General features: G+C 42.6%; 1 protein-coding gene across 3 annotated transcripts; it reads left to right on the top strand.

Annotated features, from left to right (window-relative positions):
* The first annotated feature begins 996 nt into the window (after positions 1–996).
* Positions 997–23,929, top strand: PABIR2 (PABIR family member 2). 3 transcript variants are annotated; one of them, XM_080794948.1, is made up of 11 exons: positions 997–1,096; positions 1,872–2,116; positions 4,254–4,332; positions 9,290–9,346; positions 9,635–9,678; positions 9,770–9,824; positions 10,101–10,202; positions 10,566–10,651; positions 11,402–11,463; positions 13,636–13,732; positions 22,102–23,929. In XM_080794948.1, the coding sequence occupies exons 2-11, from the start codon at positions 2,019–2,021 to the stop codon at positions 22,169–22,171; spliced, it is 750 nt and encodes a 249-aa protein (XP_080651074.1). In that variant the 5' UTR covers positions 997–1,096; positions 1,872–2,018; the 3' UTR covers positions 22,172–23,929. The 3 variants fall into 3 exon arrangements, with proteins under 3 accessions (XP_080651074.1, XP_080651073.1, XP_080651072.1); XM_080794947.1 differs by having other exon boundaries at positions 1,012–1,096; positions 11,399–11,463; XM_080794946.1 differs by lacking the exon at positions 22,102–23,929 and adding an exon at positions 21,089–21,354 and having other exon boundaries at positions 1,012–1,096; positions 11,399–11,463.
* Positions 23,930–27,678: the final 3,749 nt, after the last annotated feature.

Below are 27,678 nucleotides of genomic sequence, written 5' to 3'. Positions count from 1 at the left end.
TTGCTGAGATCTTGAGATAAAAAGAGCTACATACATTGATCAAAACAGAGCTTGCATTTCTAATTCAGTTGACAGAAAACTACAGGCAATCTAAAGGAAACGATCCAAAAACTCTTAAAAACTCTGTATTATGGGCAGCAAATATTAACACTGAAGAATAAAATGATTGGGCTTGGCAAGTTTAATACGGGACAACTAAGTTGAAAAGGCAGGAAAAACTCTTTTTGTTAAATTTTGAAACCAATTCCATAACGATTAAATTTCCTATATTTCTCCGCATGTATGATTAACACAATATAATACCATCTTTATCCCAGGGCCATTCAAGTAGTGAAGATTATATTTCTAAAGCTCTTAGAATGGGGCCTAGCACACAGTAACTGCTATGTGGGTGTTTGTTAAATAAAATAAATAATTCCAGGCCTCACACATGCTCAATGGCTATTGTTAGGGTCTCCGTAAATCCTAGAAAGAAAAAAAAATTGGCTCTGTTCCTTGTTCTTCAGGACGTTTCCTAATATTGTTGAAGCTAACAGTGCTTGTAAAATGGAGATGAGTGCTTGCCACTCGCTATATGAACTCTCATTAGAGTCTCTTTATTTTTACACCATTGCTTTTGTTTTTTCATTTCCTTTGTTCTAGTGCATCCAAATGGATTATCTGAAAAAGAAATCAGCACCTCCAAAGACCAACAAAATCAAGGGATTTAAGAAATGGGCGGAGATCAGAGTTCAGAGCAAACAAATTGGCACTGAAAAAAACCTCCTGGAAACCACAAGTTTCTATTTCCCGTGAATATCGGCCCAAACTCCTCTGAGCGAAGATGCTCCAGGTCTCCAAACTATTGGCTCTTTTCAAAATCGGGCGCCAGGGTCCCCGGGCCAATGCCAGAGAGGAAGGCGCCGGGCCCCCTGGAAACGCTCCTCCCCTTTGGAGGAGGTTTGCTGGGCGGGGCTCCCACGCATGCTCCGTGCCCGCGGGCTCATTGGCGCGGCCGCCGGGCGCGTGCGCAGGACCCGATGGGTGCCCGGACGCGGAAGACCTGGCCCCGCGGAGGTTCCCGCTTCTGAAGCGTGGGAGGCGGAAGAGGCGGCAGGTTGTAGATTTTGGTCTTGGCCCCAAGGGGTTCCTCCGGGCCATTAGAACCCGAGAGAGGAAGAGGAGGCACCTCGGCGGCGGCTGAGGGGCCGAACCCCCCACCTGTCCTCCAGGCGGGGAGGGGGGGTAGGGAGGGGAGAAGCACCCCTCACAGGGCTGAGGAGCCTCCGGGACCGGGTCCCAGAGCATGGGGGGCTGGACCGGGTCCCCGAGCATGGGGAGCTGGAGCCGTCGAGGCCACCCGGCCGGGCCCTGCCCGACTGTCAGCTTTTCGGTGCTAGGGCTGCCCGGGCAGCCGCGGTGTTTGTAGCCCGGCCCCGCTTGAGGTCGTCGGCCGAAAGATAGCAACATGAGTTCCGCCGCTGCCTAGTTTCCTCCCCCTCCTCTTCTCCCTCTGTCCGCTTCCTTCTCCTTCCTCTCTCCTCTTCCCCGCACCTCGTCTTTTTCTTTCCCTCCCTCGTGTTCCTCTTCCCTCCACCCTGCCCTCTCCCTCCCCCTCGGTCCTCCTCCTTACCCCCATGTTCTTCCTTTCCCGATCCTGCCCTCCTTTTACCCTCTCTGTTTTCCTGCTTTTCCATCTATCCGCTTTTCCTGCCTCTTGTTCTTTTCCCTCCATCCCTCTCTTTCCTCCATCCTCTTCCTTTCTTCTGTCACCGTCCACCACCACCACTACCACCTTCCCTTCCTCCTCCCCTCACTCACTATCATCCTCCCTTCCTCATCCTCATCCTCGTTCCCTCCTCCTCCTCCTCTCCTGCTTTTCTCCGCCCCAGCCCCCGCCCCCAAGCCTCCGCCCCTTAGCCCCCGCCCCCCAGCTGCCAGTCCCCAGCAGCTCAGTCCTGCAGTGAGAGTCTTGGGAGTCCATAGCTAAGCACCAGGAGCTGAGCCCTGTCCGCTGTGCCTGCCTGCAAGTCTCCGACATGGCTCAGGAGAAAATGGAGATGGACTTTGAGTCTGATACATCTGATGGGGGCACCCTGAGGAGATCCAGCAGCGCTCCCCTGATCCATGGGCTCAGGTGAGGCGGGTTGGGGACGATGAAGTGCGGGGTTCAGGGGCTCCTCGACCCCGTGCAAGCAAGCTTCCTTCCCTAAAGTGAGAGTTGGTGCTCGTTTGGGTTTTCTAAACTGAGGGGATGGGGACTTGTTTGCTTGACAGCCACTTGGGTCCCAAGGTGGAGTGAAAGTTTGACCCCAAACTCTGGGAACTGTAGGAAAAATTGGGCCCTTTTTACCTGGAGCTCTGTTGGCCCACTCTGAAAGGATCTACAAGAAGCTTCTGGCTCTTCTAACAGGTTGCTTGCCCTGCCTAATTTACACCACTGAATGTCAGACTGAAGCCCCTGGAACTAGACTTGCAACTTGACACCTGTCTCTAAGAGCTGCTATTTCTAAGCTTAGTTTAGGAACCCTGGCATTAACAGAGCATTTACTTTAATAAATCACAATTTATCTAATAACTTGTAATCAAGTAGCGTGTTCATGGCACATTAAGTGATTCGCATTTGTCATAATGTTTTCAGATCCTAAAACTGCCAGAAATGCATTCCAGTGAATTAAAAAAAGGAAGGGTGTCGTGTAGCTTAGGTCAGTGAAAATAACAGGTTTTAGAAAACAATGGAAAGAATTAACCCTTGAATTTTAGTGGTAAGGTCTTATATTTTTGTGTTAAGTCACCAGAGGGTCTATTTTAAGGTAGAATCTTAGGATAGTGAAGGTTAGGTTGGAAAACCTCCTGAGCCTATTACATTTCCCTCTTATAAGTAGATAATTCATCTTAGTAGAGAGCTAATTTGCGAGACCCTGTAGAAATGGAATTAGTCCAAAAAGGGGATGGGAGTAGAATTAGCCAAAATCATTACTTAAGCACAGTGAAAGCAAAGAAATAGGTAATTCTTGTCTATCAAACTGATTATAATATCTGTATTTTGGGGGGAAATGGAATTAACTCATTTTCTTTTATTAAATTTTGAAACTGAGGGAATGATGGAGTGACTGCTTTCCTAATGCTGTCTTCAGCTCTGCATTTATTTTTGATTCTGTAGGCATAAATCGGTCTTTTGGGGTTGTCTTTTTAAATCTGGTAAGCAAGCAATTGCTAGGGACTAGGGCAATCATGCTGACCTGCGTTTAGACTGTTGTAGAAATAACACACTGTTTTTTTGAACCAGGAATCAAGTAATTACTTGCAGGTAGCATGATGTGACAGAAGGGGTGAGGAGACTAGACCTAGTCCCAGTATTTCTCCCTGTGATCAGGAGTGACTCACTTAGCCTTTCTGAGTGTTTTCTCATTTGAAACTTAGGAGAACTGAATTAGGTGATCTCAGTGGGCCCTTGAAGCCCAATTCAGTTCAGTCCTGAAAATCTTTTTTGACCTCTTATCACGGGCATGGCACTCTGCTAGGCACTGCAGGAATGTTATACAAAGAGGAACAAAAGGCCTCGACCACAGGGTTTAAGACACAGGCACGCTTTTCTTTAATAAAAGGTAAAGTTGGTGTCTCAAGAAGCATCTCATTTCCCATTGTGCTCTTTGGACTCAAAGGAGGGAATGCTTGCATTCAGTTTGTGGATTGAAGAGAGGCCTCATGGAGTGGTTTGCGTTGAAATGGGGGCTCGAGGAGAGGAAGGATTTGGACGGATGGTGGTGGGAGGGAGGACACCGGAGGCAGAAGAGGCAACAGGAGCAAAACTCCAGGCATATTTGTCTAATTGCACAGCAGGTTCACGGGCAGAACACATATTTAGGGCAACAGTGGGAGATGTGCTGTGGAACAGGGCTCCTCAGCCCTTCTCGCCCTCATGGCACACACAGAAAGCAGTAATATGTTTAGGTTTTCTGGGGTAAACAGATGAGGCTGCTCCTGTCTGGTGGGAACCGGTTTGGGGGCGTGTGCTCTTACCAGAAGCAGCTGGAGGCAACCAGTCTGGAGCTCCGCCCCATACATCTCCTAGCTGCCCCCCAACCACTGAGGAGATCAGTATCTGGGCAAACCTGTCATCCACAGCACACCACCACCGAAGCTCTGAAGAGGCTGGTGAGGTATTTATTCACTGTACGGAATGAGGAGCATGGAAGATTTCATTGTTGACTAGAGGCTTGACAGTTCCCTTAAATGAGAAGACCTTATTAATTTTATTTTTATTTTTTTAGTGACCTTTCCCAGGTTTTTCAACCTTATACCTTTAGAACTCGGAGGAATAGTACAACGATTATGAGCCGTCATAGCCTGGTAAGTATAGAAGTAAGTATTTTTCGTGGTATGGATTGGGGAAAACACTTTCCAATGTAGTCTCTCGTTCTCAAGACGATGCGCTATGCACCATTGTTCACAAAAGAAAAATTTTATTTTACCTACCTCGTTCATGAGTGGCCATTGTCAGCTTTCGGTGCCAAAAAGAGATCTGGTTAAAGTTTTTTCCTGGCTGTGGGACTTTGTATTTAAAAAAAAAAAAACTATTCATTATTTTTTTTTTTTGTCACTGCTTGCATCATGGTTATGAGGTAAATCAGGATTGACTTCTAAATATAGCTGAAAAAGTGGTCTTTATTTGTCCTAGGAAGCAAAAATCATTTAGACAGTAGCAGGGTGTTTATTTCTGACACATAGCTGTTGGACAACGTTATTTACCCAAAGTAAGCGCTCCTTTATAATGTCTGTATTTATATTCCCGGTAGAGTTGCTAATAGTGACTGTTTTATATAGCCAGAGCTGTCAGGGATCATCTTATTAGCTGGTCGCATTGGGAGAAATAATGATGAGGTTTTTTATGTAGTAGCACTTCACATACGGACCCCACTTAGCCAGTAGCTGCAGCGCTCTGGAAGACATCTGAGATGTAAGCAAACAGACCTGTGAATGGCTGTGCTTGATTTCCATAGTCTGTGCACAAAGGTTCGTCATTTATAGGGAGCCTCTCTGACCTCTGAATCATCTAAAATTTATGCACAATTATAATAAGCTTCCAACTCGGTAGTGTGGAGAAGCAGCAAATCAGAAGAGGTACATTCGGGTTTAAGGTATACTAATAGCTGCTAGCAGGGGAGGAGAGGGAAAAACTGAAAAGCAAAGAGAGGCTTTTAAAAAATTAGTCCGTGGCTTAGTACAAGGGCTGAGAGCCCGTTAATAGACCCTGAGGACCTCGCCGGCATAGAACTGTAAAATACTTGATGTTCTTAAAGATACCCACGTCATTAACCTTTGCTTAAATTATAGTAGTACCTATGCTTATGTGGTATTCTACACGTTACAGAGTCCTTACACACTTGTCATTCTCATAGCAACCCGTATGAAGTAGGCAGGACAAAAGATGTTTTTCCCAGTTCAAAGAGGCAGCAGCTAAGACTCAGCCGATAGAAGCGACTTGCTTAGAATCACATAATTGGGAAGCTGCAGGGCCGGGATTAGAATAGAGACATGCCAGGGCCATTCTGTTTGGCAAAATCTGTTTAAGAAAGGGGGGGGAAATTACAACGCTTTCAAGAAAGATTTCCAGCCGAACTGGCTAAACATACTTAAAGGGGGAAATGTTAGCGATCTGGAGGTTTGATTCACGTCACCTTCCTTGAGGATGCTGGAAAATAGAATTTAATTTTGCTGCGTATATGAAAAATGTTTCCACTTGTTACCCAGCTGTGTTCCTGATATCAGTAGTAGAGCAAAGAAGGGAAAATGAATTTGCCTCTTTACACTGGACTTTTTCTCTTTTCTAAAACACGAAGATTCTTATCCACTCTGTCTAGGCTCATCCCTCTCCCCCGACAAATACCTTTTTCTCGGGCTGCACTACAATCCCTAGTTTGTTGGAGGAGCCATGTTGATTCACTGCTCTTTGGTGATGCTTACGTGGTTCTTCCCTCCATCCCCTTCTCCTTTTGAGCTTCCTGTTTCGGGAAGCCTTCCACAGCACCCTTTGGGTATTTCTGTCATCACTGATTATACCTTACATGTTATATCACAGTGTCCTCTATAAATCTTTTTAAAAATATTTTATTTATTTATTTGACAGAGAGCACATGAGGAAGGGGAGCGGCAGGCAGAAGGGAGAGAGGGAGAAGCCGACTCCCTGCTGAGCAGGGAGCCCGACTCAGGACTTGATCCCACGACCCTGAGATCATGACCTGAGCTGAAGGCAGACGCTTAACCCACTGAGCCACCCGCCCCCCCCCCCCCCGCTCTATAAATCTTAATACACTTCCCTGTGTCTTGTATTAACCTGCCAAAAGCAAGGTGTGGTGTGAAGTGGAACGGAGGGGACTGGCCCATGAAGATGTGCAGAGATCGTTTCCTCATGATTTGACAACGGATTAGGTATAAATGCAGGGAGAAGGAGTACTCCAGGGGACTGAACTTTTATTTCTTAGTGACCAGGGGAAAGGTGTTGCCTGTATATGAGTAGGGAAATTTCAAGGAATTGGTCATTTGAAGGGCCAGGAGATAAATTCTTCCTGGGCATTTTGGGTTCAAGGTGCCACTTGCTCCGTGCTGTTCTCCAAAGCAATATTCAAATTTTGAAAAAAATTCTGCAAGCTTCCTACACCTTTCACTTTCAGCACATGACCCTTCCCTGTTCACAGAGCGTGCGGATGGCCGTCTCGTATACATGTCAGCTTTCTTCTGAAAATGTCTTTACCTTCACATGGGGCACTTTGTCCTAATGGTTCCTAGATTTTCTGAGTCTCCTGTCACTTTGCTCAGGCTCTTGTCTACCCTCTAGTCCCTTCCTCCCTGGCTTTTTTGCTCCCACTTTCTTCTGACTCACATGTCTAATATCTGGAACACAAACTTGTCTGCTTTCATAGGTCTCTCTTTCCCTGTTTTCCTCCCAGCCCTCTGAGCTTTCACAGAGCTTAATCCACAGCACACTTCCTCTCATTCCTCATCTCCTAGTTTCTTGCCAACTACTCAGCCAGTTTGTGATCTCACTACTTCTATCACCACACTATTAAAAAACTGTTCTCAGGGGCTCCTGGGTGGCTCCGTGGGTTAAGCATCTGCCTTTGGCTCAGGTCACGATCTCAGGGTCCTGGGGTTGAGCCCCGCATCGGGCTCCCTGCACAGTGAAGAGCCTGTTTCTCCCTCTCGCTATGCTCACCCCCCACCCACTCAGCTCCCTCTCTTGCTCTCGCTCTATCACAAAAAAATAAAATCTTTTTTAAAGAACCTGTTTTTGGAGGGGTGCCTGCGGCTCAGTCGGTTAAGTGTCCGACTCTTGATTTTAGCTCAGGTCCTGATCTTAGGGTCCTGGGATCAAGCCCCACGTCGGGCTCTGTGCTCAGTGCAGAGTTGGCTTGTCCCTCTCCCTCTGCTCCTCCTGCTCTCGTTCTCTCTAAATAAAATCTCAAAAAAAGAAAAAACCAACAAACCCTGTTCTTACGAAAGTCACCAGTGCCCACGTGATGCTGGTGGCAGGGGCCTCCTTTCTTACCCCACTTAAGCTCTTTGCTGTACTTAATGCCATTAACCAGCATCCTCCTTGAAGCACTTGGCTTTTTTCTCCGTCTGTGCATTAACACTTGTTTCTAGTACTAGCCACAGCATTGTTCTTCCCTGGGCCCCCTTTGGGTCTTCTTTCCAGTTCTGTGTACGTTGACAAGTTGGACGTCATATAGATGCAGCATCTATACTTCTAACTTTCTCTGCCATCAGCTTTTTGCAATCTTTGGCTTTCCTGCTGATTTCGCGGCCTCTGGGGTTTCTTTTGTTCTCTGACAGACACGTGTGTGCTCTCTTCTATGGTATTCTCTTAGTCTTTCCTCCCTTATTTACTTGCCTAGTAGCTTAGTGTTTTTCTTTCCTTTTTAGGGGGAAAGATTTATTTATTTATTTGTGAGAGCGAGGGAGAGTGGGCACCAGTCGGGGGAGGGGTCAGGGCAGAGGGAGAGAGAGAATCACAACCAGATTCCCGGCTGAGCACGGAGCCTAACTCAGGGCTCTATCCCCGGACCCCAAGATGACAGCCTGAGCCGAAATCAAGAGTCAGCTGCGTCACCGCCTGCACCCCCCGGGCGCCCCGCTTAGTGTTTCTCAAATGGCCTTCATTAAGAGCTTACCAGTAAACATATATTCGTTTTCTAGTGTCGGGGGGGAACCTTTTATTTACGAGGATTTTATTCGTAAAGTTTTTTTTTTATTTTCAGAGCCTAGGAGAGGAAAAAGTAAGAGGAAGGGGAGGGTACTGAAGAGATATGCTTTGAGGTAAAATCCTGTTTCAGTGTATACCTTTAAAAAAATTTTTTTTCACCTGACTTCGCTTTTGCCTAAAAAGCTTGGAGCAGTTTATCACCATTTTGTACAACTCACCACATTAGGATTTTTAGACATTTTAATCGGATAGGGCCTCTTGTAACAGGGCGGGTGTCTTATTTGGTTTTACGGCACTACAGGTTTATTTGGATTTAATTAGGGACTAAGTAGCAGTTGTTTACATTACGGCTGTTAGAGCCCTGTAAGAGCTGTTGAGATGAATTGTACCTTTCATCTGGTGATTAGATTGTGATTATTTTGCGGGAACATAATTTGGCCCCCTCCCCCCAAATCATTTTAGTTTTGTGTTGTCAAAAAAAGCAATGATCTAAGGGAAAGCAGCAGTTATCTGAAAAATACACATTGCCTTCCACACTGATTTTTCTTAACTAGTAAGTAGGGTTTGCAGTGATAGCGGTGATTACCAAATTTTAGGATTGATTTAGATCACACAAGCAAAATCTTAGCAGCTTTAAAATGTTTTCGATCGACCCTAATCATAGACAGAATATTATACTGGGCTTCTGAGCCTGTGAAGACATGTACCATTGGTACTTTGGTGTTAAAATGACTAAAATCAGTTTTTTTTTTCCTTTCCCTTCTTACCTAGTTCCTTATTTTAGGTAAGTGGGGTAATGGATATTTCCAAGGCCTGGAATCTTTTTTTTTTCTCACGTAAATGTACACAGCCCTGCATTCATTTGGGAAAAGTGTTAAAGTCAGTGCCTGTCTAGTGACAGATGGTGCTTTGAGGTTGGACACCTGGTGTACCTTCCAAAGACTGAATGTCCTGCCTCTAGTGCGCTAATGTTCAGTGATCTAAAGAGCTACATCTCTGAGAAGAGTATGAAATCTTATCTGGGAGGAGGTTGGACACCAGGACCGACAGCAGACTGCTGCTCTGTGCTTCAGAAAATAGTAAATGTTTACTTTTCCCTTCCAGTTGCTGTCGTCCTCGCCTAACCGTGTTCCTAGCAGCAGGCTGCATCAGATCAAAAGGGTAAATTTTCCTTCCTAGCTCAGAGCTACAGTAGTCTGAATTGTCCACTTCGCTTTTATTTTCATTCTGAAGATTGGGCCATTAAACATGAATAGCCACAGGCAGCTGGAAATTCTTCTGAGTGTTCAGGTGAAACACAGATGCGGCAGGGGAGACAATCTTAGAATGTTCTGCTGCGCTGTGATGATGGCAAAGAAGGCAGAAAAGTCTTTTAAGATTTTCTTCGAGGTAGAGAACCATGTGGATGTGCATAAATACTGTGATTTCAGCATGTGTTTGTCTTTGTAGGAGGAAGGCATGGATATGATGAACAGGGAAACTGCACACGAACGGTTAGTACTCCATGAGAACAGGGTCTAGCCTGATGTATGTCTTGTATGTATGTCTGAGCACTGAATGGCCTTTCATTTCTGTTTGTTTTAGGGAAGTGCAGACAGCAATGCAGATGAGCCAGTCATGGGATGAGAGCTTGAGCCTGGTAAAGTTAATCCCATGTTTGCTTTTTTTTTTTTTCTTTCTGGAAACCTTTATGTTGTTCATTGGCTTCATTCATTTTTTTGGTACCCTTCTGTTCCCCCCACCCCGTTTCCAAATTTGTATTCATTTTTGATCTCTCCTTTTCCACCAAAACATGAGAGTGCAACTTTTAGAATCTGTACATTTCTATTCTAAAAATGTAGGTGTGTTTGAGTAGTAAAGAGCTGTGATGCGCTGGATTGTGAATTATGAGGAAGTAACACTTGTGTGTTTACAGAGTGACAGCGACATTGAGAAGCCAGAGAAACTATATTCTCCCAAAAGGATTGACTTCACCCCGGTGTCTCCAGCACCATCGCCCACCAGAGGATTTGGAAAGGTCGGCTCGTTGACAAGATGTTAACTCTCTTTCACACACTGAGCTGTTAACTCTCTAAAACACACACACACACACACACACACACACACACATATGCACGCATACACACAACACCTCACCTCATGTGTAAAGAATCCGATGATGAGAAGGAAAATGAATGGAAGTCTGTGATAGTAATTTGGAAAAAAAATGGTCTGTCAATACATGTGTATATTCTCTCTCGTGTGTGTGTGTGTGTGTGTGTGTGCCTGCGCATATAGACAGACAGCTAAGTAATTCTAAGGATGTTGTTTCTGTTATCTTGAGAACCTTTTGAAAGCTGGAGCACTAAAGCTATGTTAATATGAAATGTGTTTTTTCCAGCAACGTTTTTCACCATCCTTAGAAATGTTTGTGAGCAGCAGCGGGTTGCCCCCGAGCCCCGTTCCTAGTCCAAGACGCTTCACCAGGTAAGTGAACCTGCTTTGCAAAAGCTTGTCTCTCCTGATGAACTTTTTCCCCAGCATTTTCTTACAGAAATTATCGAACAGACAACAAAATTGAACCAAATGAGCATCCACATACTACCTGTCACCTGTATTCTACCAGTGACATTTTACCAGGCATACACCCACCCACACACACACCCACCCACCCACCCACACCCAATAATATATCCTTTATAAGGATAAGGAAAAAAATATAAGATTGTAGACTAGTAAAATCAAAATACCTTTTTAAAAATATGTATATATTTTTAAAGATTTTATTTATTTATTTGACAGAGAGAGAGAGAGAGATCACAAGTAGGCAGAGAGAGAAGGGGAAGCAGGCTCCTGGCTGGGCAGAGAGCGCAGTGGCCGGGCTCGATCCCAGGACCCTGAACCATGACCCAAGCCGAAGGCAGAGGCTTAGACCACTGAGCCACCCAGGCACCCCTCAAAATACCTTTTTAATAAGGTTTATCTTAAAAAAAACTGTTGCAGATACCTTGTCTTACAGAATGACTTTTTAAAATAGCTTGAAATGCCGTGTTTTCTCCGATCGCTATAGGCCAGCTCAGATCATGTTTTGGCATTTCAGTTTGTCAACTTTCAACACGGGCATTTTCCACCGTTTTCTAGATGACTGTCAATTTCATTGATTTATTTGGTGGGCTCTAACGTTTATCTTGCATCTTAGAAGCACTTCACAACCTGTTTGTTTATTCTTTGAAGCAGGAGGAGTCAGAGTCCAGTCAAGTGCATCAAGCCCAGTGTTCTTGGTCCTGTGAAAAGAAAAGGCAAGTGTCACACTTCTGATACTAAACCTAGCTGAGCTTGAATGACAAACTAGAATTTGTCTGAAATTAGCTCAAGGCATGAGTCCTTTTTTCTAAAGAAATGGGAAATATTCTTCCCAACGTATGCTTTATGGATTCTAAATTTTGTAAATGAGTTATCTGATACTCTCTATGTTTTTTGTACTTCATAACTGAATCTTATTCATATATTCATATTACCAATATATATTCCAGAAATTTTTGCCTCTCAGTGATCTGAATAGAAAATAGATGCAAGTTAATACATTGCAGAAGTACGTGCTTATGTCCTAGTAAATAGGTCTCTGAACACGCTGCATATTCAGATATAAGCCACCACCAAATTATGCCTCACAGAGAGAAACTGCCTCATATTCGAGTCCATAGGGTTTTTGATATGATGGGGTGCTCTTAATTACCTTACTTTGAACCACAGGGCACTAAACTAAAATGATCTCACTCGGTGCTAGTTTCAGATGCCTTTGAGGGCCCTTATGGAGTCTGTTTTAAAAAGGCACAAAAAATTAGGAAAGGTTGAGTCATCCTTCCTGGGGCTATACCCATATGATTCCAAGTGTTGGATGTCATTTTAAATAAGATTTTAACCATAATTTTGAAAAAGCAACTCAGCAGGTGGTTTCTTTGTGCAGATCACCTTTGGGGCCAGGAAAACAGCCCCACTCCTAATACTGGGTAAACAGGTACTTGGAGCTTTGGTGGAAACTTTCCACTAATAGCACCATGCACAGATTCAAAAAGTGTGATATTTCAGATATGATACGTTTTCTGGAAAGTAGGTTTTGATATGGTGATGATGTTTGCATTTAGTGAATAAATTTTTTTTATAACCTGGTAGTCTTTTACCTTAATGCTGCAAGGAATTATTTACAACCCTAAGAACCTTCTCAGGAGCTATTAGGTGAAAATAACACTTGGAAAGTAAAGCCATTATTATTGTTATTATTAATTTTTGATACATTGCAGGAAGTTGGAATTAGTATGGTTGTTTAGTTTCAAAGCTATTCCAAAATATACCAGCAGATGGAGGAATTCTTTGCTAAAAGGTCTAAAGTCTTTTGCTAATGAGGTGTCGAAAGTCTGGCAGTAGCTTTTAAAAGCTCCATATTAAAGCATGGCAAAAGCAAATAAAAATACAACTTTTCCTGAGTTGGTAATTTCCAAAATAGCTCCAGAAGAAAGATAATATGAATTAATTGATAATATGAGGGAAAAAATAAATGTTGCATTTGTTCTTGCTTGATCTTTTTCCATCAGAAGAATCTTGTATGGCTGTAAATTCAGTTACTAATTTCCCATTGGAACATATAGTTAGGCCCAAGAATTAAGTTTTATTTAATATTCCATTTTAAAGCTCAGATAAAGAGCCTCAAAACTAAGGTATTTGTGTGTTTTAAATCATAGCTTATTTGAAAAGGGGCTTTTTTGGTCTTAACTGAGGGTTTTTAGTCTTTGCACTCCTGGTGGCAAAATGTTGTTATTCGGATTAATGCAAAGTTTTTCTGCTACCTTATAGATATTCTGAGATAGTCTATAAGAGTGAGGTGTTGCCAGTACAACACCGATTTCCTGAATGGATTAATGATTGCTTTCAATTACAGATGGGCATTCGAAATCACTTTTTAAAGTATTCATTTTCCCTAAGTAGTCTAAAGCAACCTTTAATTTATACACTGTTTGTTAGACTTTGTACTTTTTAACCCATTTGACTTTGACTCAGGAAATACTCCGATATATTAAAATAATATAAAATCAGTAGTCTTTGCTAATTGTCTAGGATAAATCATTATTCACTGTGAGCTTCAGCTGTTTGGGGATGGTTCTGCTGGGGTAAGCTTTGATTCATTTTGCCTGATGCAGTCCGTGTTCTAGTTCTGCTCTTTGGTTAAAGAACAGGACTATATCCGTAGCATGCTAAATAAGGTGTTTTTTTTTTTTTTAAGGGCCACTTACTTTTTGGTTGAGGTTATATGGAAGTATTATTTCTTCCACTTTAAAGCCTGTGGAAAAACAGCTTCAAAGTAATGGCTTGACGAAGCGTTCTGAGCTTTAGTTGAACAAAGATCATCCCATTTTAGCCCCACGCCTGTATTTGTAAAGTTGTTTTACGGTAGCATTCATCTCTTTCTGTTTTAGGTGAAATGGAGACAGAAAGCCAGCCCAAGAGGCTCTTCCAAGGCACTACCAGCATGCTGTCGCCAGAGGCTGCACGACTGTCTGATTTCAGTTCATGGTAAAAAATGAAACCAAATCCGAAGGATGTTAGGGGATGAGCTATTAAAAAAGAGCCACATCCGAAGTATGTTGGGATCATTTGGAATAACATTCGGCTTTTTATTCATGCTCTATAGAGGGGAAAGCTCCAGGGAGGTACAGAGAATGTGAAAAAAAGCAGATCATTTGAAAGTCATTGAGTACTCCTTCAGAAGTGTGTGTATGTTTCTGGCACCTTCCCTTTCCTCCCTAGCTCCTGTTAGGTCAGCCTCTCTTGGTAGGTGCTAATGGTATAGGAGCGTGGCAACAGCTGGATGGCGTGAGAAAGAGTTTCCGGGTTGGTGTGGATAATGTGCATTGATTGTAGCTGCTCTGCCTGCATTTTGTATTATATCCTTTGACTTAGCAGGGAACACCAGCATCCTCTGAAGCGTGGCATTTTCTATTGCATTTTCTGTTATAAAGTGTTTTTGAAATTTGGGGGGTGTTCTGTCACAGTCCTACCCAGGTTTTGTTTTTTAGTATAAAAACAAGTGTTAGTATAAAAACACTTCCTGATTCCTGTGGTCTAGTCACATAATATTTTTTTTCAGCCACACATCTAACTTAAGGCCCTTCAGTGTTTCGGTGCAGAAGTTAATGTCTTTTCATGTACCTGAAGTCGAGTACTTGAATGCTGACATATATTGGAAGGAAGGGGAAGGGATAGTGGCAGTGGCCAGGTAATACTTTGAATTCTTTCAGTATTTACTTCTTTTTTAAAAAAATTTTTTAAAGATTTTATTTATTTATTTGAGAGAGCACGAGTGAGAGAACACAAGCAGGGGGAGTGGCAGAGGGAGAGGGAGAGGCAGGGAGCCCGATGTGGGGCTCCATCCCAGGACCCTGGGATCATGACCTGAGCCGAAGGCGGATACTTAACCAACCAAGCCACCCTTGTGCCCCTCGGCACCTATTTCTAATCAATGCACTGAGCTGTTCTAGACACAGTGTTCTAGACACAACTGTGTAGTGCCTTTCCGTACTTTTTGTTGCCTGAGTTTTATAGCTGAGGATCTTTTTTAAGAGCCCAAAAGTGCATTCACTTTAGAAATATAGGGATGGTGTCCTCTAAATGGAGGAATTATGCACGCCACTTATAAGGTATAAGAATTATACCTTATATAATTCTTTCTTTTTTTATACCTTATATAATTCTTTCTTTCCAGATCACATATTTATTTTTTTGTGTAAGATAACCTGCACTTGTAGTTGACTAAGAAGTCACAGATTCTTCTGGTTTATTAGACTCGTTGATCAGTACTGTTCTAACCCTGGAACAGATGCCTTTTAGATTGTTCTAGCTATTTTCAGCCCCACAGTCTCTCCTCTCTCATCTATGTCTGTCCTTGGTAGCTCAGTGTGCTAATTTTGGTATAGAGAGCCTTTCCAGGTATGTAGATGATTGCAAAGAGAAAACTTCTAAAGCTTGTCAGGAGGGCTAGTGGATGAAACTCTACACTTAGTGGAAACTGCCTATCACTTTTATGGTAAAGTGTGGTTTAATATAGGCACATGACAGTATAAATAGCTTTGCTTACCCAATTGCTAACCAAGTAACCAAGTTAGGGAGAAGACAGGGAAGCATTTCGCCAAGCTGAAAACTCAGAGGGTGAGGCGATTTTTAAAAAAATATTGTCATAGACTGTACAGGATGCCATAAAACAATAAAGAAGGAAGGAAAGCAAAGGGTCTGGGATTTACCAAGGGTCCTCACCCCTTGTCCAGACGTTTATTCCTCCGAATAGCAAAACCTAAGTTGTCAACGATGGTGGCTATGGTGAGGGTCCTATTTCTGTTGCCACCACTCCCATTCTTTCTCCTTAGAACCGTCACTAACTATGAGAGCACTGGAGACATCGACATTGGTGATTAAGGGCATTTTTGATCCATAAAGACAAAAAGCATTGCCTCACACTGGAAAGATTCACTTCCTTCATGGCCAGTCAGAGCGGTAACAAGCCAACGTGTGGCTCAAGTAATAGGTTGAAGTTTATTGTCCAAACTCACAAAACTAAGTGTGAAAGATATTGAAGCAATTAAAGTTTAAAAGGTATTTTCACTAAGTTTGTAGCATTTGGACTCCTGAGGATATTAAAGCTTAAGATTGCTCTGACTTTTGGGACACCTTGTATCCTAATATTGCTGACATTTATGTTTGCAATGAAGAGATTTAAAACAGGAGTTATTCGTGATTCGTGAAAATTGGATGCTGCTTTTGCAAAACCTTTTTTTCCTATCTCTGTAATGCAGTTCCATTGATCAGACTTTCTTTCATTGATCAGTATTGTTAGAAATGGGGAGAGAGACAGATACTACCTGTGTTCTGGTTTCTGTTGCCAAGGATAACCAATCTATGTGATAGCCAAGGAAACCATTTTTATACATTTTAGGGAGCAGAAAAGGTACCGGGTCGATCATTAATAGATGGCATCTCATCCTTTCATTTGTCTTTGTCCCCCTTCCCCACCCCACAAAGGAAAGATGGGTTTTTAAAACTTGAAGTTAAACTTCATATGTTAAATAACAGTCATTAAAATCTGACATCTTGGGCCTCCTGGGTGGCTCAGTCGGTTAAGTGTCTGCCTTTGACTCAGGTCATGATCCCAGGGTCCTGGGATTGAGCCCCACGTTGGGCTCCTTGCTCCGAAGGAAGCCTGGTTCTCTCTCCTCTCCCCCCCTCTACCTACTGCTCCCCCTGCTTGTGCATGCTCTCTCTCTCTCTGTCAAATAAATAAATGAAATCTTAAAAAAAGAATATATTAAAAAAATAAAATCTGACATCTTTGAAGTGTAAATTAAGCGTGAAGTTTGAGTAGAGACCTATGTAGGGTTTGTGTCCAGTGTGGTGACTGCTGCCCAAAGGAATAGTAGGCCCGCTCTTGATATATTTTTTTTACTAGATGAAATCTCTGAAATCTTTGCCAACCAAATCCAGGGAACGTTGTCAACCACAAGGCAGGAATTACGTCATTCTGCATCTAGTTCTTCCGAACCTTAAGAATTTGATCGTAGCTTGGAAGTTCACCAGTCTGTGGTGCTTTGATTCCTTTTGTGTGCTGGGGACTCTTGTTCTGCTCCTCGTTCTTATGGGAACAAGATTATCTGTTTTTAGGGCCACTAGCCACGTAGTGAAGATTCAGCGATAGTCTGTTTCTCAGACAGGAAAGGAGAAGTTCTCCATGAGATTCTTGCCCAGTGCGTCAGTGTTAGTGTGACTGCTGACTTAACCTTTATATTTTAACATTTTTCACTGGGTTTCACTTAGTGATTTTCACATTATTTTTAGTGGTATATGTGTCACGGCAAGAAAACTTAATCAGGAATATGTGATGTGTACAAAGAATGAGATTTAATCACGATTTATCTAATAATAGAACTGTATATATATACCTTGATTGTGTTTAAGTGAGCAGCTTAGACATCTGTGCTGGTACTTAAAACTCCTATCCCTGGGGTGCCTGGGCGGCTCAGTGGGTTGGGGCCTCTGCCTTCAGCTCAGGTCATGATCCTGGGGTACTGGGATCGAGCCCCGCGTCGGGCTCTCTGCTTGGCGGTGAGCCTGCTTCCTCCTCTCTCTCTTTCTCTCTCTGCCTCTCTGCCTACTTGTGATCTCTGCCTGCCAAATAAATAAATAAAATCTTTAAAAAAAACTATCCCCAAGGTGACTATGGAAGTGATTATATTTAAATATGTGATCTTAAAAACTTAGAAGTTATGCAGAAATATAATGTTGGATCTTTCTAAGATAAGATCATAGAGACCAGAAAACCTACCCTGTGGACCACTTTAACCCACAGCAAGGGGTAGTACCAGAATCTATGTGAGGGTTGATAGGGCTGTGGCGAATTGGGAGTACATTTTCCTGCCTGTCCTTAGTCGGATAGAACTCAGTTTATTGACTGCACAAGGCACAAAGTGACTCCGCCAGATGGGTAATAGCATCAGTTACACGGGACATCCTGATTTTGTTGTTTATCATTTGAATGTTTTAGTAATTCTCTTATACTTTTACTCTTACTTTTTTTAGACTGAGGACACTACCTTAATAGTCATGAGTATTTTTGGTTGTGTGGTTCAGATATTGCATCATTATGTATACTCAGTAGCCATAATGAATTAAAATTAGTTCATTTAAAAAAAATTTTATGTATTTATTTGACAGAGAGAGATCACAAGTAGGCAGAGAGGCAGGCAGAGAGAGAGGGGGAAGCAGGCTCCCTGCCGAGCAGAGAGCCCGATGCAGGGCTCGATCCCAGGACCCTGGGATCATGACCTGAGCTGAAGGCAGAGGCTTAACCCACTGAGCCACCCAGGTGCCCTGAATTAGTTCATTTTTTGATGCTTTTACTCCTGTGTCCAGCTTGAACTATCTAGGTCCTTTGCTTTCCATGCATTGTCTGGCTTTCAGTCATTAGTCTGAGGCCCATTAATACCTCCATCAGAGTTTCAGCTAGGAAAGGAAAAAGATAAACTTGAATTGGACCATACTTTGTTGCTTTTAGAAGGCCTGACAGAAGGTTTAGTAATGAACGCTGTGAAAGTGACTTTTATTCAGGGATTTCTCTGTGAATTTAAAAAAAAATCACAGAAGTCTTGCTCTGCACGGATTTACCGACAGTGGGTAATCTGTGACCTGTAGTCTCTGCTTCCATGACCAAGTGTAGTAGTGTCAGATATATTAGAGTAGAAACTAGACCTTAGTTCAGAGAAAATACCTGGTTAACGGTTTACCAAGTTCTGAATCTCAATTATGCTGGAGGCTAAATTTAAGTATGCTATTTTACTATTAATGAACATAATTTTTCGTATGTTCATATTTAATAATAGAGAAAAAATTCCTGAAAAGGAATATATGAAACGAAATGTTCAGATTTGTATTCTTTTTTTCCCGGTAACTTCTTGGTAATTCCCCTGTTAGCTTATTTCTCTTAAGGTGCTGGATGTGAGGTTTCTCCTCATGAGCCATGTTCTGTGTTTTTGAGTGAATACAGGATTCACCTAAGCAAGCAGGTCTTGTTACAAATGGAATCTTTTAACCCAGGGCTCACCATAAGGTCGGTGGTTGGAATAAGAAAGTCTTTATTTATATTCAGATTATCTGCTTGGTGGCCAAATTTTAATCAAGGCCTGTTTCTTCTTGCCAAGTAGCACAGAGCGTGTCCTTCGGCTGCCCAGCCAATATGTGCTTTAGGAAAGTAAATTCATTTTAATATTAGTCTAGGCAAAATGCTGCAGGAGGAAAAATCACATATGTTCCAAAGGCAAATATAAAGGTCTTTTGATTTTCCAATGCCTTAGATTATCTGTGTAACTTTCTTTCAGTAGTTTGAATAATTCATATTTTAGACCTGTTTTACCAGTGGGTTGAAAAACAGCAGTGCCAGCTAAATTTTCCGAACTTCTTACTTAAAAGTGCTGTTATTAATGATGCATTTCACAGCAGTGAGCATAGAGTGGGAGTACCGTGGACTGTACTGTTTCCCTTTTTATGTTTACTTTTCCGAAGTTTGTTTTCTGTCTCTGCCTAAAAACAATCCACAGGCAATAGAAAAAATAGCAGAGAAGTGGGGGCAAAGCGTTACATGTTGTTGAGGTAGGGGGCAGGGTACAGGGCCCAGAAACTTCCAAGTGTGCCATGGGTTGCTTAACACCAGGAATGTATTAACCTGGAGATCCATAAAAGTGATCATATTAAAAGTGAAGCTAATATTTAGCCTCAGAGCATATTAGACCAGGGTGGGCTTTTATAGAAGAGCTAGTGACCAGACTTCAGCTAGAACCCATATTTCCTGATTCATTATTCCTTCTCCAATTCTGTGCTTGCTTCCCTTTACAAAATTAAAAAGTGTGTCTCTGTAAATCCTAAAACCACCCGACGACCTCTCCGGCTTTGTCTCTCATTGTGTCCTCACTCTCTCTACTTAACAACCACACTAGCCCTCTTTCGGCCCCTAAAACCACCCTTGCTTCCTCCCAAACCAGACCTAGTTAATACCTACTCAGCTTTCAGATGAGCAGCTCAAGTATCACTTTTGGGGTACGTGTTCCTCCCAGTTCCTCCAACATTAGATCAGATTACCCATGTCACACACTCACAGAGCCCTTTGTATCTTGCTTGTGCTGCTTTGATCCCAAATTACACACGTATCAGCATGATTCCTTAAGTGTCTGTCTTCCGCACTGTACTTTGTAAGTTCCATGAGGGCTGGGACCATGTCTGTCTTAGATGCCATCATATTTCTAAGATCTAGCACACTTCCTGCCCTTGGCAGATCCTCAGTAAATATTAGAATAAGTGAAGGAGTGAATTCAGGCCAGATATATAAGAGCATAGAACTTACATGTTGGACTGATGGGACTCAGAGCCAGAAGGGCAGCCTGGTGTGAAATGGGGAATACTGAAGTGTGAAGCCGGGTTTATTACGAAGCGGGCCAGATGGATGGTTGGCAGCCACGAGAGCCTAGGCTGGGTGGGTAAGGAGTCCCTGGGCTGGATCCTAGAGGCTCTGGTGCCCAGATCGGGAGTTTTCCTGGAAGGATGCGAGCAGAAGCTGGCAGTCAGAGTCGAAGAGGCAAGTGGAGGGTGAGGGTATTGGGTCCGTGGCTATAGAACATTCCATCTAGCAGCCTAACTGGATAGTAACTGAAGGAGGCTTGTAGAGATACCAGGGACACCTCTGGGTTCTAAAAGCAAGAGAAAAGGAAACAGTGTCAGAAGTTCATCAGAGGAGAGGAATATAAAAGACAAACGGTGGAGGGAGAAATCAGAAAAGAGAAGTGTTTGAATTGAAGGCATCTTGGGAAGAGGGTGCGAAGGGGGAAGCGGTCGGATCTAGAGTAGTCGAAGGACCGTGTTCTGGGGTAGAGGAGCCATGAAGCAGGGAACTTACTAGAGTACTTCAGACGGTCCAGGGTGCCTCAGTGAGTAACCGGTCCTTTTACTCGAAGGCTGATGGGAAGGGAAGAAGAGAAATCTAAGGATAGTGATCTTTTGAGCTGAAGGTAAGGGAACTCCCTCACCAAAATCACGACACGTCAAGGAATGCTTACTCTGTGTTGGACGTTCTGGTGCCTCCAAGAGAGCACCAAAGTGATACGGAACCTTGAATGTCCTCTGGATATCTGTGACCTTATTTTTTTTGTGTGTGTGACCTTATTTTTGCAAGTATCCGAATGTAGCGCCTTGTGTAGGTCATTGCTGTCGCTTATGCTTTTTTATTATTTACAAATGGTCTTACCGATGTGTGGTTCTTGGAACTATGTCGTTGCATGTTATGTTTACCTTTATCCTGATAGATGCATCTGCTTATAATTCTTTTTGCTTTGTCCTCAGTTCAGATATTTTGGATGGCAGTAGTAGCAGCAGTGGCTTATCCTCAGACTCACTGGCTAAAAGCAGAACAACCGCAGAGTTTCCAGTAGCATGCTCCAATCCATGCTCTCCGTTCATCTTGATGGATGATCTCTCACCCAAGTGACTTACCCATTTCTGATTCAGCGTTCTTAACTTCCGTTCCTTACGTAAAACTTGCAGTGAGGAACGCAGAGAACTTTGATCCATAATGAGGATTAAAGTGTAACAGGCTGAAAAAAAACAAAAAAAACCATTCTGATGCCATTCTGTGTGGCATCTCTCTTCTCTAAAAGTTCAATTTTACGAGTGTAGTGACCTTACGTATGTCTCTTTTTTGCTGATCTCATTTTGGATCTAGTGACTAAATCCCCAATACTCATTTTTGATTGCTCAGTATATATATATATATATATATATATATATATATATTCCTCGGTGCCTCAAAGAGCACCTGTTGTAAAGCCTATACGTTTAAGGAAAGCACTGATGTGTGTTTTCGACAGTGGTTCTTTTTCCCAGCAGCGACACGACAGCTGAAGTTGATCAGAAATTCCCTTGCTTGAGAGATTTGGGTTTTGTTGTTGTTGTTGTTGTTTGTGTTTTGTTTTGTTTTGTTCTCTGTTGACTACATAGTTTCAGATCTTCTTTATTTCACAATAATAGATGGATTGCTTTTGATTATATTAAATTTTTATTTTTCTGCATCAGCTTCAAGTACATCATTTTGTTTCCCTTTCCTGTTTGAGCTGCTTACTTGCCATTTCTCACAGAGGGGAAGAAACCCGTAGTCACTTTTCATTACTACCATATCGCTTCTTTGCTGGTGGAGTGTATGACGTGAGGATTGATTTTAGTGCTGAGAATGTAAATGGACTAGACGGGATGCCTGGATGACTCTCCATAGGTTCTTATGCCTTAGCCACCACAGTTGATATTTTTCTCCCCAAACCTGTTGCCCGAAGGAATATATAAAATATTGTTAATGTTTCTAGGTGGTGTTATCAAGGAGAAGAAATCCCTGCCTTGACCAGATGTGTGGAGCATCTACAAATGAATGAATAATGTTATTTACACCCAAAGCACTATGTAGAAAAGCATGCATGGAGCTTGACAGCTTGTCTCGGGTGGTATTACAAGGCCTGAGGTGCCTTGGGGTACAGTGTTGTGCTGTAAAGATGGATGTCTTAAAGTAGGGTAGAAAAGGGGGCTTTAATGTGTCTGATTGCCACATACTGTTTTGATTGCTGCTTTTTTTTTTCCTGATTACTTTTCTGTCCTTGGATTTGTTGGTTTTGTCGCGTGGTGAGTGCGTGCTGCCACTGACTCTGGGTTATCGTGTTGCCACCAGAGTCCGAATCCAGTTCTTGTCGATGCTGCCTCCTAGTAAGGGCAATTTAATATCTGTGAGGAAGCTTTTAGAAGCTGAAAAAAGTCGATGTTACTGTGCATTCTGCTTTTAAGGAGCTTTTCGAGCTGTGAACAGTGTACATGATAGTGAGTCCGAGGTACCGTAAGTTATTTAACTTTTAAAAGAGGAAAATCCTGATAGAGCTATTTAAAAAAAAAAAAAACCCGAGTGTAATCTATCGTTGTGTTATTTATTATTTGAAACTGTGTAAAAATGTCTGTTGTGCTTGGTTGCTTTTTAATGTTTAGACATCGTGGTTGGATTGTCTGTGTTTAATATGCAAATTTGACTGCTAGGATCACAATATTCCACTTTTGAAATGAATGTAAGAAATGGAAACTACTGCCCCTGTGTCCTTTGAAGGCAAAGATTCTTGAATTTTGAAGGAAGATGATGCGCTTTGATGGGGCTCACAGAATAGTCCTACCGTATGGCTTGAGGGGAAATCTATCCGCTTTGACTTACAAGAGAGCATCACTTAGCTTTGCAGTGAGTAGTTCTGTTCCGGCATCCGAGGTGGTGTTGATTCTAAACTGTACTAACCACCCTGATGACCATTAACGGCTTGATTTCTCCTATTGCTTTCACCCATGCAAGGTCCCTCAGCTTTCAAGCCCAACATCAATGTACATACTATGAAGCGTGTTCCCTAGCGTGCCATTTTTAAAGAAGAATTACTTCGATGGTATCCAGTGTGTCTGTCCTGTTTCTGAAAGAACCACATTCAAATGTTTCTGCCCATATAATACCGAAAGATGGTTTTCTCTTTTACAGGGTAATCATCCCCTTTTGCGCTACTGTCTTCTTTGCCTTAAAGGGATACTTTTGGCCATGATTTTTTTTGGCTCTAATTTAGGACTCGTAAGAAACAACCTTCGGAATGTGATGATATTTCAATTTCTTCTTGAGATCCAGTGGTGGGTGAGAATTGGGACAGGAAATTGTAGTCGTTAACAGTAGTGTGAGAACTAGGAGACGAGATGAGTCACTTCATCATTGAAACCGGGGTTTGTTTTTATTGTTCAAATTGACTAGAAAGTTAAGTTTATGCAGGGATTGTTTTGGAAAAAATAAAAGATAGAGATGCTAGCCTTCAGATGAGCTTTGTTGACAGTACCCCTTTATTTTTGTATGAAGTCTAATATTTGAAAAGTGGTCATTATTATAAAGTAAAATTCTCTCTTCCTATTCTAATATGTCATATTTCAGGCTTCTATTTGAAAGCAAGTACAAGAGATGATATGATAAGAAAATCCTACAGATGCTCTTTTTGCTTGACTAACTTATATAATCGTACTCTGTTTCATGATAACTGCTTTTGGAATAAATAATAGGAAGTTTTGTGAAATGTTGACCTTGTGTATATCTTAGAATGCAAATTTAATAAAATGTGTACACATGCATAAAATCCTATACAAGTTTTTCAAGTCTATCTCTTTTATCCTTGCTAATAATTATTTTCTGCCTCCATGTCCCAGTATCCCACGTCCTGTGTCTAATTGCAGTCAAGTTTGGAGTAAAATGATACCAGGAGCTCAGAAGAATAGCCACTGAAGTTTGGGCTGTCTCCCGAAACAAAAAGAAACCTCTCCACATAATCTGTCAAACTTTCCCAAGCATTTTGTAAAATTGGACAGTTTAGACAGTTCTTGCCAAGGCCACATATATTTCTTACTTATTTTCAATTTTTTTCTTAACATGTTCCAAAACAATTTAGTCTTATGAATAAGGTAGGGGGTTGACAGGTAAGAAATAAAAGCCTTTTTGCATGACTCAGGTTCTAAACACTCAGTTTTCTTTTCAGTATATTAGAAACATGAACTGGGATATTTCACACTCACAGAAAGGTGGCAAGAAATGCGTGAGGAATCCCTGTGCATCCTACACCAGGTTCCCTGATTGTTAACATTTCCCCACATTGGTTTTATCATTCTCACCCCCCGCCCCGCTGTATGTGTGAGTAAGTCCTTAAATACTCACATATTTCTTCTGAACCATCGGAGAAGTTACTAAAACAATACCCCATTACCCTTCCCTGCTTCAATACATTCTCTAAAGACTATTTAAGACATTCTACACAACCATATCACAACTATCAAAATCAGGAAATTACCTTTGATACAAAACTCCCATCTAATTTAGAGACTCCATTCATATGTTGCCTGTGGTCCCAATAATGCTATTTTAGCAAAAAGAAAAAAATCTTCTGACCCAGGAATCAAGCCAGGATTATGGGTTACACTTCATTGTTATGGCGGGTCTTTGATCTCCCACAATCTGGAAGTCCCCCAGCCTTGCCTTCTGTGATTTTCATATTTTTTTGAAACGTTCTGGCCAGTTTTGAAAATGTCCCTCAATTTAGGTTTCACTCATGTTTCCTAGTCAGTAAATTCAGGTTATGTATTCTGGGCAGAAATGCCACAGAAGCGATGCCGCATTCTGTATATTACCATGGGGGGCACGTGATGCCACCGTCCGATTACTGGTGATGGTAACCCTGATCCTTCAGTTAAGGTGGTGTCTGCCAGATACCTGTACAGTTAGTGTTTTCCCTTTGAAATTAATAAAATGCTTTGTGTATTAAGTATCCTGTGACCTCAAACTTTCGCTAGTTTTAGGATCCATTGATCTTCCATGTCCGATGGTAGTAAGATGGCCCCTAATCGTGACCCTCATTCTATTATTCTTTCTACATTTACATTTCTACATTTACTAGTTGGCATTCTACTGTAAAAAAGGAATTTCCCTTCACCATTTATTTGCATCAGTGTGGACTCGTGGACTCCTATTTTAGTCATTGGGTTTTAAATCATTTTCATTATTGGGGCACCTGGGTGGTACATTTGGTTAAACGTCTGACTCTTGATTTTGGCTCAGGTCACGGTCTCAGGGTCTTGAGATGGAGCCCTGTTTGGGGCTCTGCTGTCAGCACAGTCTACTTGAGATTCTCATCTCTTCCCACACACGTGTGTGCACACACTCTCTCTCTCTCTCTAAATAAAGTCTTTAAAAAAATCATTTTCATTATTTTGATATTCACATCTCAGATTTGGACAGTTGAGAGCCCCTCCAAGCTGGCTCCTGTGTCCTTTTGACAAACCTCGGGGGTTTTTTGAGCAGCGTTTCACAACCTGGCTTAAGATGTCCCGATTCATACTTTCCTTGCTCCAGCCTCTTGGGATCAGACATTTCTCTAAGGAGCCCCGATTGCTTTTAATGGAAAATGGTATTTCAAAGCCAAGGTATAGGCACTACACCTACACCAAGTATAATCGTTCCTACCAGGGCATCATGGTTTAAAGGCTTTTTCAGCATAGAGAAAATCTATGTAAATGTGTACACACACACACACACACACACACACATCTGTTCATCTATTACAAATGAGTTTAAACTGGTACCTCCAATTCCAGTTCAATGCCACAGGGTTCCTTCCAGTGCCCACCCTATCCATATTTGTAACTCCATTCTCTGATAGGGACAACCCTGGTCCCCTTTATCCGCAATGTGACTGCTCGTCTCCCCTGGACGTAAACAATTTCTGACCCTGTCACTTGGCTGCCTCCTCAGCCGCAGCCATCTCCTTGCGCTGACCCCGATGTCCCTCCAGTCCCACCAGCCCCGGCTGCCTCTGCAGAAGGGAAAGGGAGGAAGGGCTACATACTCAGGCTTTAAATGTCCCTGGCTCCTATCCATCCCGTCTACCCACCCCTCTCCAGCTCTTCTTCCTCTGTGTTGAATGGTTCAGAGCTCAGTGATTTCATGTATTCATCAATTTGACAAATACTTAGCCTTGTGCCGGAAACTAAATGCAGATTACGTTCCTGCCTTCAAGTAGACCAGCCTGGTGCAATAAACAGAACTAGACCAAGCAGTCGACACTGGTGTTGGGTGAAGCAGGGGAACACGGAAGGAGAGCACCTGACATAACCTGGGCTGTGCTTCTGGAATGCTTGCTCGAAGAGGAAACCCGGAAGCTGAATCTGGGAGAGCAAACCTGGGGTGCCGGTGGGAGTCGGGTGGAGGGAAATGGGACACAGGTGAATTCATCACCCAGAGAGAAGTAATTTGCTAATAGAAGAAAAGGAGGCCGGAGAGAGAAACAGGGGCCGCATGTGGTCTTTTAGGAGGTGGAAGCTGTGCACGTAGATGGAAATAGCAAGATGAATGGGGGCGAGGATTAAGGACAAAGTCCTGACAAGCACAACAGCTAAAAGACAGGCTGAAGGAGAGGTGGGGCGGCAAGAGAGGTAGGAGAAAAACCTGGAGAAACAAGCCAACATTCTCGGCAGAGCTAAGGAGAGTCGTCTCCACAGTCACTTAAGATGAGGACCAAAAACTTCCCATCGGGCCCGATAATGAGGTCTCCTAGAGACTTCCGTGAGTGTGCTTTTGGTGAGGTGGAAGGGATAAAAGTCAAATTGCTGTGGCTTAAATAAAGGAGGGGGGGCAGAGGAAGGGGAGACAAGCAGCACAGTCTGGGCTTAAATATCCTAATTTCCTCTTTCCCTTCTCTTCCAACCCTTGCTCAATTATAACCCCAAATCGCTCCGCTCCCCGTTTTCTCGAAGCTCTGTAGCCTCGGCGGCTAGCACTGTATCCAGAACATAGCAGTCACTCAATAAAATTTGGTTGAGCAGTAACCCCACACTCTAACCAATAGGGGGAGCTAAAAGAAAATCACTCTCATCTGTAGAAGGAGCTGGAAGAAATCCCTGAGAAAGTGTGAACCACACACTGACCTCTAGGAGGAGCTTCAGGCTTCTTCCAGGCATTGCTGAGGAAAACTCGCTTGAGGAGCCTGCGTCAAGAAGTACCACCTTTAGGTAATATTTCTAAGTTATACCTAATATGTACTTTCTGTTTGTGGCATGTGGGACTGGTTTCCCATTTGTGACAGGGATGTGAAGTTTTCTGGGAGCACAGACTTAGCAAACAATATTTTAAAATAACGTGTATTTAAGCCATGAACATAACAAAAAGCGAGTTGATAGGAGTGATCCCTAGATATGGCCCCTTCTCTTCAAAGTAAAATCTGAATCAGAATTTAGATCCAGGGAAAGCACTGGGTCGCAGTGGTGTGTGGAGTTGATGGTATGAAGAGGTTAAAAGCTGTGGAATCTGTGTGGAATGCTCTTCTTGGGTGCCTCTTGGATCCTCT

The sequence above is a fragment of the Martes martes genome (genome assembly GCF_963455335.1).
Source record: "Martes martes genome assembly, chromosome: X".
NCBI classification, from domain to species: domain Eukaryota; kingdom Metazoa; phylum Chordata; class Mammalia; order Carnivora; family Mustelidae; genus Martes; species Martes martes.
The sequence above is the reverse complement of the archived record's forward strand: the minus strand, read 5'-3'. Positions and strand labels throughout refer to the sequence as shown.